The sequence below is a fragment of the Mobula birostris genome, chromosome 6 (genome assembly GCF_030028105.1).
Source record: "Mobula birostris isolate sMobBir1 chromosome 6, sMobBir1.hap1, whole genome shotgun sequence".
Classification (NCBI taxonomy): domain Eukaryota; kingdom Metazoa; phylum Chordata; class Chondrichthyes; order Myliobatiformes; family Myliobatidae; genus Mobula; species Mobula birostris.
The window spans coordinates 66579276-66596455 of record NC_092375.1 but is presented as its reverse complement, the minus strand read 5'-3'; the positions used below and the strand labels follow the sequence as shown (position 1 = coordinate 66596455).

The 17180-nt window shown below is 40.4% G+C and overlaps 1 protein-coding gene across 11 annotated transcripts in view; it reads left to right on the top strand.

Moving 5' to 3' along the window:
* The window catches only part of dmd (dystrophin), a 1961093-nt gene that overhangs the window by 603623 nt on the left and 1340290 nt on the right, over positions 1–17180 (top strand). For all 11 annotated transcript variants that reach the window (XM_072260552.1, XM_072260560.1, XM_072260554.1 and 8 more), the window contains exon 7: positions 7686–7804. In XM_072260552.1, the coding sequence (XP_072116653.1) occupies positions 7686–7804 (119 nt within the window). The remainder of the gene's footprint in view (positions 1–7685; positions 7805–17180) is intronic.

The window sequence follows — 17180 nt, the reverse complement described above, 5'->3', positions numbered from 1 at the left end:
GAAAATGAATCTCAAGGTTGTATATAGTACACATACTTAGATTAAAAATGTGTTTTGAACCTTGAAGTTGGGTTATCTGATTAAATATACTGTCAGGTTTTTCAAGATAATTGTTGGTTCAAATTCTTTGCGTGGCGGTTTTACTGCATCAGCAGTGGTCATGAAGAACTCTAAGCAGCACACACAAAACACTGGAGGAACTCAGCAGGCCAGGCAGCATCTATGGAAAAGAATATTGTTGACGTTTTGGGCCAAAACCCTGCTGAAGGGTCTCAGCCTGAAACATCGACGATACTCTTTTCCATATATTGCTGCCTGGCCTGCTGAGTTCCTCCAGCATTTTGTGTGTGTTGCTTGGATTTCCAGCATCTGCAGATTTTCTCTTGTTCATGAAGAACTCAAGGTTGACATTTTTGTAAAGCTTTTAAGTTTTTAAAAAATGCATTTTATCTAGCATTTCAGTAAACAAAGGAAATGAACATTATACAGTAGAAAATTAATTGAATGCACTCAACATTTTGTTCAGTTTTGTCAGGGTTATCTTCAAACCAAAGCTTCAAAGGCAATGTTATTCACAAATTTCCCATTCTACGACTGTGATTAAGGAGTTACACACTGTAAGACTATCACCATCATCCTATGATTCAGACCAGAAAAAATCTACTGGCATTATTTCCCCTCTGTCACTTAACATATTGGCATTTCTCTGTGGCTCCTTACAGTAGTGCAGGATAGATGGTGTTACTCAGTATAATGGGATGACCACCACCAAATTTATTTTAAAGATGAGTATTACTAGTCATAGGTGTTTCTACAACAAGTTATGGCTTTTACAAAGAAAAAATGTAAAACAATGCATTGATATTCTTACTAGTTCAAGAACTTTTTATAGAGTGGAAAATTATTATATTCTGCAAGAGTACAGTCTGTATCATGATGATCCTGTCCATGTTAGCAATATTTGAAGTATAATTTGAACGAGCCTTAATCATCACTTTAATATTACTTCATGTATCATGTTTTATTTTCTTGTTGTAATAATAATAATCTCAAAGAGTTAACTAATGATGCAGCTTTTTGGAGTTCAGTTTGGTTAGCAAAACCAGAAGTCACTGTGTAATTGAGATATAAGCCAGAGAACAATTACACAGTCAGTCCATGAGGCCTTCGTCATTTTAGATAGTTTTGGACGCATCTAGCCTGTAAACACTTGAGTCAGACTTAGAGAGTTTTCTGAATACTGCAGCTTTTGTGAAGCTCTGACCCATGAGCCAGAGGCTGTTTTCTCTGTGTTGATTCTGACTGTTTAATTTTTATTTTCTTTGCAGTTTAACAATTAATTATTTGCTTTTATTTTCTATAATTACTTATATGCAAGGAACTGCTTACTGTGCTTCCTAATGCTCACAGCAGGTACAGTATATATCCCCTAATGGTTATATTGGTATTATTCTGGAGAGTTCTGGAAGCTTTTCTTGGTGCTGCATTATTTGAATAAGAGCTTTCTCTTTGGTTAACTCTTATGTACAAACTTGAATGGAATTTTCAAATTCAAATTCAAGTTTAAATATCAATCAACATATACGAATAGCCGTGAATACAGCCAAATGAAACAGTGTTCCTCAGGGTCCAAGGTGCAAAATACAGTACTAACTGTCGTATACAAAACAAAGCAAATATAGCAGTAAACAGTCACACAAAAAATATAATGTAGTCCAAGGTCCTGAGTGACATATCCTGTAGATTGATGGTGCATGAATGATGGTTGGCCAGAACAAACCTTCAGCAGTCAGTAGATGGATGCACACAATCCACCTTGTTGCTCACTGTGCGAACATTGGAAGGCAGCACCAACAGGAGGGCTTTGTCTCCAATTCAGCATGGACACAGCACCACAGCAACTCCAGCACCTCCTCTCCTGGGTGGCTGCAACAAGCGAGCTCAAGGCATGAGACCTTGTCATGCTACAATGAGGGCATGCAACTTCCCTGCCTTCATTGTCACCAGTAAACCATTGTGAACTGGACTTGCAGCATTTTACATTACCAATGTCCAAACGGATCTTGCAATCACAAGAAAAACGTCCAAGACAATCACTCATTGTTCAAATGCACGCCACCTTCACGCACTATTTTGGACACCTTTCTGTAGCCGGCAGCAGCATGGTCTGCAACAAGTCCAGCTCCTCCAGCACCCTCATTATCGAGCAGCTCGCGGATGGGGTGCCTGCAGTACTTGAAGTTCTTAATGTCCAACAGGAAGTCTTGCCATTATATAAAAAAAAGTTGTTTAAACAAAAAAACAAAATCACCTTAGGTTGGCCCCAAAGAGGCTGCTATGTCCAAGCACCCTGCCATCTTACCAGAAGAGCTGACCATAAGGCCACTGCCATCTTAGTGCTCAGATCTTTTGACTCACTCTTTTCAGCTCGTAGACATCTATCACTGTTCATTTTCAACTCTCTTTGTTCTGTTAATGCTAAATAAAACAGTCATCAAGCTTTGAGCCTTTTTCCTGACTTCTGAAAAAAATTTGGGTTAAAACAGTAGAGTCTAACATTTGGAAGAACTTGGGAGAACAAAGTGCTTAAGAATCTTAATTAAACATTGATTTTGATATCTTGAATATATTGATATGTTTGATTATTCGAACAACAGCTGACATTTAATCTTGCCATGTTGCTTCCCAGGAGCACTATTAGACAATATTTGATAGTCTGCTGTGTCAAATGATATGAAAATGTGATTAAGAAATTAGACAAAAAGGGTTTGTTTGAGGAGAGTCATGGTGAGTGCTGTGAGGTTGAACATGTTATGAAAGAAATTCTTGAGCTTGGATCTGGAGGGAAATCTTTCAGTGAGGGAGTGATGAAAATTGGAAACATACAAAAGATGGAATTGGATGAAACTAGAGCTCTAGGCTCAGAAAAAGGGTGAAAAAGTGGGTGATATGGTGAGAACTGAAAAGTAAGGTTAATTATTGTCAGCCTGGGAAGCAATGTGGGTCAACAAACATGACTTTGTACAATATTTCAAGGAACATCTTTACTGGAGATGAAAACCTTAACTCTCTTATTAGGCTGTAGCTAACAGAAGCATACTTGACATTTTTGAAGCAGTTATGCTCAGTGCGGTAATAGCTAATATTCATTTGGTGAAGAGAAACAAACTTGGTGAATATTCAGCTTCATTATTATAAGTACTGTTTTAATTTTAGTTTTTGTATATTTCCTAGTGATCTTATAAACATGTTCAGAAAGTATTTGCTCTTGACTGTCAGAACTTAATTTATTCCCTTCACATATATTTTGATCTATATTTGTAGATCAATTCTTGCGATAAAATTATGATTTTCAAAGATGAAACAATGTACTTTCAACAATTTTTACAGTTTATGAACAGGTTACACTTCTTGTTAGACATGGGTGGTTTGATATCTGGATTTTCATAATTCAGTTGATGGTGAAACCCTTTTATCAGCACACGTTGCAAGCTTTTTGGGATACTTAACGATTTATTCCATGTGCATTCAGGTGATATCCATTGACATTGCAGGACTGAACTGAAAGCCTTTGAGTTTAGAATTTAAACTCATGGACAGAGGGAAAAAATGTTCAAAGTAAGGAAGAAAATGACCTTGATGATACAGCATGTGCTGAATTTTCGCAGATGATCTGTAACTCAGCTGCAAGATCAGCTTCATTCAGACTGAACCATTCCAGCATTAAGTGGGAGCAGTCTAAGCAATGCTGAAGCCAGAGGTTGATTGAATGGGAACCCTAAAATAATAAGTACTGTCATTCTCAGTGAGAGCAGGAAATTGTGATTTATAGATTCAGTACCACTCAGCAACTGATCTGAAGCGTTGTGATACCATCAAAGCTCCTTTGATCTCAGCAATATGGAACTGTCATAACATATTGCCCTTGCTTGGATATAAGACCATAAGCAGAAGTAGGCCACTCTGCCCATTGAGTCTGCTCCACCATTCAATTGTGGGCTGATCCAATTCTTCCAGTCATCCCCACTCCCCTGCTTTCACCCCATACTCTTTGACGCCCTGGCTAATCAAGAACCTATCTATCTCTGCCTTAAATACACCCAATGACTTGGCTTCCACAGCCGCTTGTGGCAACATATTCCGCAGATTTCCCATCCTCTGACTAAAGTAATTTCTCCTCATCTCAGTTCTAAAAGAATGTCCTTCAATCATGAAGTCATGGCCTCTTGTCCTGGAATCCCTGCCATGGGAAATAATTTAGCCATATCTAATTTGTTCAGCCCTTTTAACATTTCGAATGTTTCTATGAGATCTCCCCTCATTCTCCTGAACTCCAGGGCATACAGCCCAAGAACTGCCAGACGTTCCTCATATGATAACCCTTTCGTTCCTGGAATCATTCTCGTGACTCTTCTCTGAACCCTCTCCAATGTCAGTATATCCTTGCTAAGATAAGAAGCCCAAAACTGCACACAATGCTCCAAGTGTGGTCTCACGAGTGTCTTATAGAGCCTTAACATCACATCCCTGCTCTTATATTCTATACCTCTAGAAATGAATGCCAACATTGCATTCGCCTTCTTTACAACCAGTTCAACCTGGAGGTTAACCTTCAGGGTTTCCTGCACAAGGACTCCCAAGTCTCTTTGCATCTCTGCATTTTGAATTATCTTCCCATCTAAGTACTAGTCTGTCTGTTAATTCCTCCCAGCAAAGTGCAGATCATGCACTTTCCAACATTCTATTTCATTTGCCACTTCTTTGCCCATTCCCCTAAACTATCTACGTCTCTCTGCAGGCTCTTTGTTTCCTCAATACTACCCACTCCTCCACCTATCTATGTATTATCGGCAAATTTAGCCACAAATCCATTAATCCCATGGTCCAAATCATTGACATACATCATAAGAAGCAGTGGTCCCAACGCTGACCCCTGTGGAACTCCACTGGTAACCAGCAGCCAGCCAGAATAGGATCCCTTTATTCCCACTCTCTGTTTTCTGCTGACCAGCCAATGCTCCACCCATGCTAGTAACTCCCCTGTAATTCCATGGGTCTTATCTTGCTAAGCAGTCTCATGTGCAGCACTTTGTCAAAGGCCTTCTGAAAATCCAAGTACACTACATCTACTACATCTCCTTTGTCTACCCTGCTTGTAATTTCCTCAAGGAATTGCAGTAGGTTTGTCAGGCAGGATTTTCCTCTCAGGAAACCATGCTGGCTTTGGCCTATCTTGTCATGTGCCTCCAGGAACTCCGTAATCTCATCCCTAACAATCGATTCCAACAACTTCCCGACCACTGATGTCAGGCTAACAGGTCTATAGTTTCCTTTCTGCTGCCTCCCACCCTTCTTAATTAGCAGAGTAACATTTGCGATTTTCCAGTCATCCGGTATGATGCCAGAATCTATCGATTCTTGAAAGATCATCATTAATGCCTGTGCAATCTCTCCAGTTACTTCCTTCAGAACCCGAGGGTGCATTCCATCAGGTCCAGGAGATTTATCCACCCTCAGACCATTAAGCTTCCTGAGCACCTTCTCAGTCCTAATTTTCACTGCACAAACTTCATTTCCTCAACACTCTTGAATGTTCAGTATACTGCAGATGTCTTCCACTGTGAAGACTAATGCAAAATACACATTCAGTTCCTCTGCCATTTCTGTGTTTCTGATTACAATATCTCCAGCGTCATTTTGTATTGGTCATATATCTACCCTCGTCTCTCTTTTACCCTTTATATACTTAAAAGAGCTTTTAGTACCTTCTTTGATATTAGTCTCCAGCTTCCTTTCATAATTCATCTTTTCCTTCCTAGTTTCCTTCCGCAAGTTTTTAAAAGCTCCTCAATCCACTGTCTTCCCACTAGCTCTGGCTTCCTTGTATGTCCTCTCTTTTGCTTTTACTTTGGCTCTGACTTCATTTGTCAGCCGCGGTAGTGCCCCACTTCCCTTCGAAAATTTCTTCTTATTTGGACTTCCCCTATTTTTCACAGAAACTCCAGCCATTGCTGCTCTGCTGTCTTTCCTGCAAATGTCCCTTTCCAGTTAACTTTGGCCAGTTCCCCTCTCATGTCATGGTAATTTCCTCTATTCCACTGAAGTGCCAACACATTGGATTTTATTTTTTCCCTTTTCTGTTTGCTCTGCATCAGAAGCCGAGACATGGCCAAAAGATGTTGCATTTGGCTGGGTTTGTGTTGAATAAGCATTGACCACCACTTCCATTCCACATAATGAATTCCAAGGTATGTTTAAAGCCCCTGCAAGGGGAAACCTCCCCCACCCTCACCACGCTCAATATTTTATGTGTTCTTTCTGACAGCCCAAACAATGCACCAAACGTACCACAAGTCGGCAGCATTCTGTTACCTGGCCCATTGAAGTCCTCCTGTGAGTCTCCATACCTGTATCTCAAATGGTGGCTAAACTCATTGGATTGGGTGAAGAGATATCTTTGTCCACTCAAGGACGATGGTTGCCCAGGTTGGACTGTGTGGTGGTAATGCTGAAAGAAAGCTGATGTTTCTAGTGAGAAAGGTGGGGCCTGCTGGACATGATGCAGACACGACAGCTGCAAACTCACATGATCTGGATGTTCTAAACCCAGGGAGGGAACATTTGAATCAACATTAAGAATTTCAGAAACAGTGTTGGCTGCAGGCTCTGCAGTTGATTATCCCACGATGTGCCAAATGCTGGTGCACAAAGAACTGTGTGTGTTGCTTGATGTTGTATGATATGTCAGCATATGCAGGCTACGTGCATTGGATGTTGGGCTAGTGCACGTGGCAAATAAGTGGGGATGTCATGGGACGTTAAACTGTTCACTATGAGTCCTGATTTAAGTAGGTTGTGTGTCAGTGATAGAGATATACTGAACTGAGCATTTGGTGCGAGATGCCATCTAAAGATACTTTAACAATAATTCTTGTCTGTGTCTGAAATCTTCAGTCTTGTGCTTCCTGACCTCATGAGAGGAGAGGATCCCCCTCTTTAAGTACAAGGGTTTGAATGATGCGTCAGAGTCTGGATGCCCATTTTTATGAATGCTCATCTATAGCTTCCAGCAAGCTAGTAACACCTCTGCAGTGAGTTTAAACACTCTTTCCAATTTCAGAAAATAAATTTTCAGAGGTGCCAGTTAGCATCTTCCTATATCTGTTCTCAATAGAATTTTCAAAAGTTCTGCTAAGATATACTTTGTTAGTGGTTCTACCTGAACTGTCACCTTCTCCATTATGGGGAGCCACGTTTTTTCCAGTTGAAGCTGACAGCCGACAATGCAGCTTCTGGATCAACGCTGGATCTTTACACTCTGCCAGCTACCATATGAGTGGTTATCCTGGTTCACTATTGAATGTTCCTGAATGGGGTAAGTTTGACACGATATAAAGTTAAAAAAAATAAGTATACATTTTAAAAAGAATTATTTTCCTTCCTCCTGCAAAGTTGCCCCTTGAAAACTGTGCGAAGTATTTATCTGTGAAAGAATTCACAGTGCTGATTTACAGCAATCTTTTTATGATGAGTGACTTGGGATTCAAAAAAGTTGTAATGCCTAAACATCTCCTGACATAATAATCCCTTCAACTTGTGTTATGGGACAGTAGTTTGAAGTCGAATTCATCTGAGTTCTAGGAGAATTAGAGTTGACTTTATAATACCGTTCATTGTACTTGCAGGCCTGACCTCTTTGAGTGGAAGGACGTTGCAAAACTACAGTCAGCAAATGAGAGACTGGACCATGCCTTCAATGTGGCCAAACAGCATCTTGGCATAGAAAAACTGCTGGATCCTGAAGGTTGGTACAAAGCCTCATACCCCTTCGGATACAGAATTAGATATGAGTTTATTGAAATGAGACCAGATATTTCACTATTCATTTCTGTAAAAGCTGAAGTATATATATAAGACATGGAATATGGATTTAATATTTCATTTTCATTTCATTGCATTGGTATTAATTCAGAAAAAAATTTCTTGTTGAGTTTACTGAATAATTCAGTGAATCAATGTAGCATACAAGGGGTTGTGAAGGGACACGGTGAACCAAAAATATAATTTGTTGAACTTCCAATCAGCTGCACTTGGTCACCTGAAGTCAGGAAGAGATGATAAAATTGTAGTTACTCTTGGTCTGAGAATATTTTTAATAATTGCAACAACTTCTATATCTAACTTTGGGTGTTGAGAGCAGTGCGTCTGATTAAGTCAGTGCCTCAGAGTAAATGGACTTGGCTACATCACTTGAATAACCATGGACTATTGCCTCGTTCCAATACAAGTGCATGTGTGATCTGAAAGGTCAGTGTCCTTTGTCAAAATATATACAGTTGGTTGTAAGATTGACCTCTTGCTGTATGAGATGTATAGATGATCTTGGCTTTGTAAAGGAACTTGAAGGAAAAGTATTTCTTTTATAGATTGTGACAACAGTAACATTTGACATTGGTTGGAATGGAAGGGCATCAACTTGAAGAGCCAATGTATGTATTAGAAAGACATAGCAGAAGTTGCAACACATTTCCTACAAAGCCACTTGCTTGTACTAGCAGGATCTTGAAGAAATATCACATTATGCTCTTTCCATTCATGCAAATGAACTTTAAATCATTCTTCATATTTTGTTGTCATTTCCACAGGAGCCTCTAAAATAAATTGCTCCCTCTTGCAGCTTAAATTATTTTCAATTTCCAATGGTCCAGAATGCATGCATCTTTCAGTCATAAAATCAGTTATTCTCTTAGCTTTAATTCAATATGATGATAGGTTTCATCAATACTTCAAAGTTGGAGGTTTTATCACTATCTAATATGCTGGGAAAAATTAATTCATTTGAAACATTACCTCTGCTTTCTTCTCCTCTCATGCAGCCTGACTTGCTAAGTATTCCAGGCATTTTTCTTCAGAGCTTGGATTCCCAACGTTTGTAGTATTTTTCCTTTGCTCAATATTACATACTATGATTGTTGTCCATATACGTTACTGCAACCATTTAGTGTCTTATGTCATCATACTGTTCAAATCATCAGCCAATAGTGTTAGCTTTCAAAGCCAACATTTTATTTGAAAGATTTCATTTATTGCCATATCATGAAATTGGTCACAAAGATTGTACAGTTGCAGTCGCAAGGAAGGCTGCCAATGGATACAGCAGATTATAAATCACTTGGAAAATTTGGTGAAATGAAATGCAAAAGCAGTTTAATCCAGCCAAGTACAATAGGAAAGTGTACAGTAGGTCACAGGATCCTTAGAAGCTCTGATGTACAGAGGGTTTCTGGAGTGCAAATTCAGAACTCCTTGAAGGCAGCAAGCATAGGTGGATATCGGAATCAGAATCTGGTTTATTATCACCGGCATGTGACATGAAATTTGTTAACTTAGCAGCAGCAGTTCAATGTAATATATAATATAGAAGAAAAAAAATACATAAAATAAAAAATTATAATAATAAGTAAATCAATTACGGTATATATATTGAATAGATTAAAAAACATTCAAAAGACAGAAATACTGTATATTTAAAAAAAAGAGAGGTAGTGTCCAAGGGTTCAGTGTCCATTTAGGAATCAGATGGCAGAGGGGAGGGGAAGAAGCTGTTCCTGAATCGCTGAGTGTGTGCCTTCAGGCTTCTGTATCTCCTTCCCGATGGTAACAGTGAGAAAAGAGCATGCCCTGGGTGATGGAGGTCCTTACTAATGGACGCTGCCTTTCTGAGACACCACTCCCTAAAGATGTCCTGGATACTTTGTAGACTAGTACCCAAAATTGAGCTGACCAGATTTACAACTTGCTGCAGCTTCTTTCGGTCATATGCAGTAGCCACCCTCCACCCCACCCCCACGCCCCGCCTATACCAGACAGTGATGCCACCTGTCAGAATGCTCTCCACAGTACATCTATAGAAGTTTTTGAGTGTATTTGTTGACATGCCAAATCTCTTCAAACTCCAAATGAAGTATAGCCGCTGCATTGTTTTCTTTATAACTACATCGATATGTTGGGACTAGGTTAGGTCCTCAGAGATCTTGACACCCAGGAACTTAAAACTGCTCACTCTCTGCACTTCTGATCCCTCTATGAGGATTGGTATGTGTTCCTTCGTCTCACCCTTCCTGAAGTCCACAATCAGCTCTTTCGTCTTACTGACATTAAATGCCTGGCTGTTGCTACCACTAGTTGGCATATCTCACTCCTATATGCCCACTCGTCACCACCTGTGATTCTACCAACAATGGTTGTATTGTTAGCAAATTTATAGGTGGTATTTGAGCTATGCCTAGCCACACAGTCATATGTACATAGAGTGTAGAGCAGTGGGCTAAGCACACACCCGTGAGGTGCACCAACATTGATCGTCAGCAAGTTAGATATATTATCACCAATCCACACAGATTGTGGTCTTTTAGTTACGAAGTCGAGGATCCAATTGCAAAGGTACAGAGGCCCAGGTTCTGCAACTTCTCAGTCAGGATTGTGGGAATGACGGTATTAAATGCTGAGCTATAGTCGATGAACAGCACCCTGACATAGGTGTTTGTGTTGTCCAGGTAGTTTAAAGCTGTGTGGAGAGCCACCTGAGATTGTGTCTGCCGTTAACCTATTGTGGTGATAGGCAAATTGCACTGGGTCCAGGTCTTTGCTGAGGCAGGAGTTCAGTCTAGTCATGGCCAACTTCTCAAAGTATTTCATCACTGTCGATGTGAGTGCCACGGGGCCATAGTCATTAAGGCAGCCCACATTATTCTTCTTACGCACTGGTACAATTGTTGCCTTTTTGAAGCAAGTGGGAACTTCTGCCCATAGCCGTGAGAAGTTAAAAATGTCCTTGAATACTCCCGCTAGCTGGTTGGCACAGGTTTTCAGAGCCTTACCAGGTACTCCATTAGGACCTTCCGCCTTGCAAGGGCTCACTCTCTTTAAAGACAGCCTAACATCGGCCTCTGAGACAGAGATCACAGGGTCATCAGGTGCAGCAGGGATCTTCACAGCTGTAGTTGTGTTCTCCCTTTCAAAGTGGGCATAGAAGGTGTTGAGTTCATCTGGTAGTGAAGCATCACTGCCATTCATGTTATTGGGTTTCACTTTGTGGGAAGTAATGTCTTGCAGACCCAGCCAGCGTTGCTGTGCATCCGATGTCGCCTCCAACCTTGTTCAAAATTGTATCTTCGCCCTTGAAATAGCCCTCTGCAAGTCATAGCTGGTTTTCTGGTACAGGCCTGGGTTGCCAGACTTGTATGCCACAGATCTAGCCTTCAGCAGACGACGTACCTCCTGGTTCATCTACAACTTTTGGTTTGGGAATGTGCAGTAAGTCTTTGTAGGCACACACTCATCCACACAGGTTCTAATGAAGTCGGTAACAACTGCAGCATACTCATCCAGGTTCGAAGATGAATCCCTGGATACAGTCCACCGATTCAAAGCAGTCCTGTAGGCGCTCCTGTGCTTCCCTTGTCCATACCTTCTTGGTCCTCACCACTGGTGCTGCAGTTTTCAGTCTCTGCCTATACTCAGGGAGTAGAAGTACGGCCAGGTGATCAGACTTTCCGAAGTGAGGGCTGGAATAGCAAAGGAGGCATTCTTGATGGTGGTGTAGTGATGGTCCAATGTGTTCGTTCCTCTGGTATTGCAAGTGATCTGTTGATAGTAATTGCTTCGTGATTTTTTTCAGTCTGGCCTGGTTAAAATCTCTCAAGACCATGGTGAAGGCATTAGGGTGCGCTGTTTAATGCATGTTGATCCCATTGCTCAGATCACCTAAAGCCTGATTGACATTGGCCTGAGGTGGAACATATACTGCTACCAAAATAACCCCAGAGAATTCCCGCGGTAGGTAAAAAGGACGGCACTTAACTACTAGATACTCCAGATCTGGTGAGCAGGATTGGGACAGCACTGATATATTTGTGCACCAAGAAGAGTTGATCATGAGGCATACTCCTCCACCTCTGCTTTTGAGAGACTCTATAGATCTGTCCTGACAGTGTACAGTAATCCCATCGATCTGAATTACTGCATCCGGTACGGAAGAGGTTAACCAGGATTCTGTGAAACCAAGGACACATGTGGTTCTAATGTCCTTCTGATTGAGCACCTTAGCTCTGAGATCATCGACTTTATTCACCAGAGACTGCACGTTTGCCAGCAAGATATTCAGTATAGGAAGTTTAAAACCCCATTTCCTCAAATGCACTTGTAACCTCGTTCTGCACCTGCGCTTCCTCCGAGGTGTCCTACGTGGGCACTTCCAACCACAATTGGCATTGCTTCCATCAGTTTTATGCAGTGATAGTTCGTTTAAACGCATTAAGATATCTTTGTTGACTGTACTGACCTTGGAAGCAGTTGTGATTTTTAGCTTTATCAGGCTGAAATGGGAATATTTCATTGTATCCATTGACAGCACTGCTGCCAGTCAAGCTGCGCCGAGGATATGGTGGTAAAGGCAGTCTATGGCATGTTTGCCCTCATCGGTCAGAGTGTAAAGTGAATGCGTCATGTTGCAGCTGTGTAAACCTTAGGCTACATCTGAAGTACAGTGCACATTTCTGGGCACACTACAACCAGGATGTAGAACCCTCGATGAAAGCTCCAAAGAGGTTCACTAGAATTAGAGAGTATTAGTTGGACATTAGTAGGAGAAGTTGGACAGATATCGATCCTTTTCCTTGGAGTACTGGAGGCTGAGGCTAAATATGACCTGATGGTAGTACATAAAATTATGAGAGGCACGAAAGGCAAACTAGTCCCAAAGAGGAAATATCAAATGCTGGGAGCTTCGGCCGGGGGTGTGGTGTAAGACTAAAGGAGTTGTAAGACAGGTTCTTTTTTTTAAACAGACAAAGAGTGGTGGATGTCTGGAATGTACTGCCTGCAAGTATGATACTATCAATTAACAGACATTTAGACAGACATACGAGAGGCAGACTATGGAGGGATAAAGCAGGTAGATCAGATTAACTTACATTCGCATCATAGTCAGTGCAGACTTTTTCCCACATATTTTGAAAATTTCAGTTTGGCTCATCGCATACTCAGCAAGTCCCAATCAAGCAGAGGGATAAAGAGTATTTGTAATCAACTGTTTTGTGGTTAAATGTGTGGGGTTGGAGAAGCAGGGAAAATGGACAGGGTGTTGTTGGGGTTGGAGAAACAGGGAAAATAGACGGAGTTGTTGGGGTTGGAGAAACAGGGAAAATGGACAGAGTGTTGTTGGGGTTGGAGAAACAGGGAGAAAGGAGGGAGTAGGATGCTGGACAAGTTTTGCATCAGAAGGTCAACTTGAATTTGAAGAATGATAGGATGGCAGGATCTGAAGAATTTCACTTCTTATCGATCAACATTTACCTTGAGCATATTACATTCCATTGGAGGGTGTAATGAGAAACCTTCAGTTCAATGCTTTAAGTTCTGGCAACACAAGATAGGATGCAGTTGATGGTTTTCTCTTTGCACAAGCAAGATTGCTTGTTGATGTATGGGGACACCTCATTAAAACCCATGCTTTTAGTTTTATTTTTTGACCTGACATATAAAGCTCTATTCATTGAACATGCTTTAATCACGGAACCACATTTTGGACCAACATAAAGACAGCAAAGAAACTGGTCCACAGATCTCCAAGCCGAGCCTAGAGTGATCATGGAAAGATAGGGAAGACAGGCGGTAACAGCAGGTTCCTTCTCGTTGTTAGATGCTCTGGGTTTTCCCTTCAGCCCTTTTAAGGTGTTTATTGGCATGGTGGAAACCCACATCAAGGAGCACAGGAGGTGTATCAGTTTGAGTTACCCGGAGAAATCGGCAGTAGCAGAACATTGCATTTGCAATGGCCTTTGGCTTGACTTTGACGAAGCAAAACTACTATGCCATGCCAATGGCTTTTGGGACTGCCTGGTAAAGGATGCTATTGAAGTATAACTAGAGAAGAAGAATTATAACAAAGACAATGGTCTCGCACTAAGTAAGAACTGGAATTCGATTGTAAATAAGGTGGGACAGCGGAAACCTGATTGGATGAGGACTAACCAATTAGGAGGGATAGATGATGGGGGTATGTCCAGGCAACATCTTGATGAAGATGGCAAAGTTTGTCATTGAAACATCAGTTAAAATCTATACTTATACCTGGCTGGAAGTCCGAGAAGAGTTTATTTGTCATATACACCAGGAAAGCACTAGATCCTCTGACAGAATCAGTTCCAAAGGGTCTCAGTTTATCAGCCTATCCCAAGGACCTCATCTTCCAGCACTTTGTTTAGCCCTGTCACTGTGGTGCTACGGTTGCAGATCAGATTCCATCAACAATAATAACTGCATTACCAAGAACCAGAATGCATAGTGGAGTGTGCATGATTGTAATGGCTATACAGAATGCTGTTGCAAATCTGAATACCTTTCCATTTTACATTCATGACAGAGAGGGTGAAAAAAACTACAACCACAAAAGATTATTCTCCTGACAGGAATTTACATAATCCAAATGTTGAAATATTTATGTGTGCTTTCTCCAGTGGAGTGTTGATGCGTCTCCCTATGATGATTCATAAAATATATTATTACATACTCATGAGAATCATCAAATATTTATTCTTGCCATGATTGAGTGACTTGCTTTATTGAGTGAGGCTTAAACTCATATTTTGACCCTAATAGAGCCTCATGGGAGCAAATTATTTAAAATTTATAGATATTTGTGTATATACCCCTATTCCATGATATTTCATAATACATTCAGGACCTAGCAGCCTATTGAACAACTAGAATTACCTTAAACATTTTGCTGTCTTTCTGTAAAGCTCTTGAAAATTAATAGTCTTGCACTTTTTAGAGATACAGTATAACAGTATAATGAATGGCTAATTCAGTGTAGATTTTCATTTGATTCTGTCACAGATATGTTATGGCATATTGATATTTTTTTATTGCAGTGGACCACTTGAGACTACTTTTAAAGGCTGTTATCTTTAAAGGGCTTTGACCTGGGATCTATAGAACTTTGACCTTAATTTTTGTTTATCAAACTCTGTAAATTTAATAACGTTACTTTGACATTTTCTCAATTAGTGGATTGAAACTGCTCTTTAATGTTTTTATCATCGATAGGTGTGCACCTGCCAGTTTTCTAGTGTCCTAAGATCTTCATCTGCTGTTTGAATTAACTTCCTCTCTTAGATCAACTGTATAACTCTCTGCACTTAACCTTATTCCTTTGCCGTTCCTTCTATGACAATAGAGAGGCTTTAAAATGTCAAACTCTTTACACCCCAACTATCACTAACTGATTTATCTGATATTTTCTTCAAATTGTTACAAAGGTAACATGTTAGAATATGTGTACAGTGATTTTCTTTGTGAGTTCAAAATTCAAAGTATAAACTCATGAACTCACAATGAAAAATCAAATTTAATGATATCAACATTGAATGACCTGGCCACATTGTGATGGATCCAAGTTTCAACTGGAGTCTGTAGTAGCTGATGAGGGAACCACCACAATCTGTCATGAATGCCTGTGGCATTGTTTATAAGGGTCATTTCTGCACCACCCTTCTGGAGATGGTCTTGTGTTCAGAGTATACAGACCTTTTCTCATACTTTTATCCCATTCACTGTCCTCTGTGGGATATATTTGGTACAAATATATCTCACAGGCTGGAGGACGAATCCTGGTTCAGTACAAAGTAAGAGAAGCGTGCCAGTTAGGGCACATTGTTTTTCCTTGTAAATGAGGTGCTAACCTACTGCACTTAAAAGGCACGTGAGTGTAAACAGTAGTTACATAGAGGTATCCAACTCAGCATGGACCAGCATAGAGGTAACCAGTGAAAAACTAAGAAATTTCATTCTTAAGTTGTAGTGCACTGTTAGATATTCAGGAGGTATAGAGATTCCAGGAGCACAGTTATTCGCAGCCATGACAAAACCTAGTACCCGAAAATCATTCAACTTCATGCCTTGTTGAAGCTGAAGCTCAATGTGGTACAGTTGAATTCTAGATGAGTGACTGCTCAGGATGTCAAGCAACATTTGACTGAGAAGACATCAAGGAACCCCGGTAAGACATGTTAGTGATTGATGTCCCACAAAAGATGATGCTGTGATTATTGGATATCAGTCTTCTCGCCTTGCTATAGGAGTTACTCAGATGAATTTCCAAGGTTCAGCCATTTTGAACTTGAACATTAATTAAATGCTTTCTGTTCTGAGGACCTAAGTAGAAATACTTGCTGATGAATATAGTGTGCTCAACTTCATTGCAGCTCCTCAAAATGAACCAGATTGTCCCTACAGGAATTAAGACCTGGATAATGTCCAGGCATGGAGTAGGAAGACGCACACCAAATACTTCCACTGACTAACTCTCCCTCAAGATAGTGAAAAAAATACGAGACATGAGAGTAGGATGGTAGCTGCAAGCTATCCAGACCTTGAATCCTGTTTCACCATGCATGGGATCATGGCTCATCTTCAGCCTTGACAATCTACAACATTATCTTCCTGTCCCTTAGTCCCCTTAATGTTCATAAATTTGTTGATTGAGCACAAAGAATGACTCTACAGTCCTCTGGCAAATTTTTCTTCATCACAGTCATAAGTGAACATCTCCTTATTCCGAAACTGCACCGTTCTTCCTTGATTTGCCTGCCAGGGAAAATATCCTCCCTGAAGCTCTTTGAGGATCTTTTTCCAGTTGTGGTTAAATCTAATATTATTCTTTAGAAACTTCTCAGAATATAGTTCTAGAATACTTAATTTCTCCTCCTACAGCTAGCCTGACAACCCAGGACCCAGGCAATGAATCTATGCTGTGTCCCCTCTCTAGGAAATACATCCTCCCCGAGGGAAACCAATTCACAGTGCTTCAGATGAGTTCTCAATAAAAAGTAGTGTTTTTTTCTCACTGCTGTATCAGGTAAAAGGTACAGGTACCATCAGGTTGAAGAACCATTACTACCCCTCAACCATCAGGCTCTTGAGCAAAAGGGGTTAACTACACTCATTTAAGAACTCTATAATATTGTTATTTCATGCTCATTATTTATTGCTATTTACTTATATCTGCATTTGCACAGTTTGTTGACAGTTACAGTTCTTGATGTTTACAGTTTACAGTTACTGTTCTATATTCTTGCAGAAAAAGAATCTCATGGTCGTATGTGGTGACACGTATG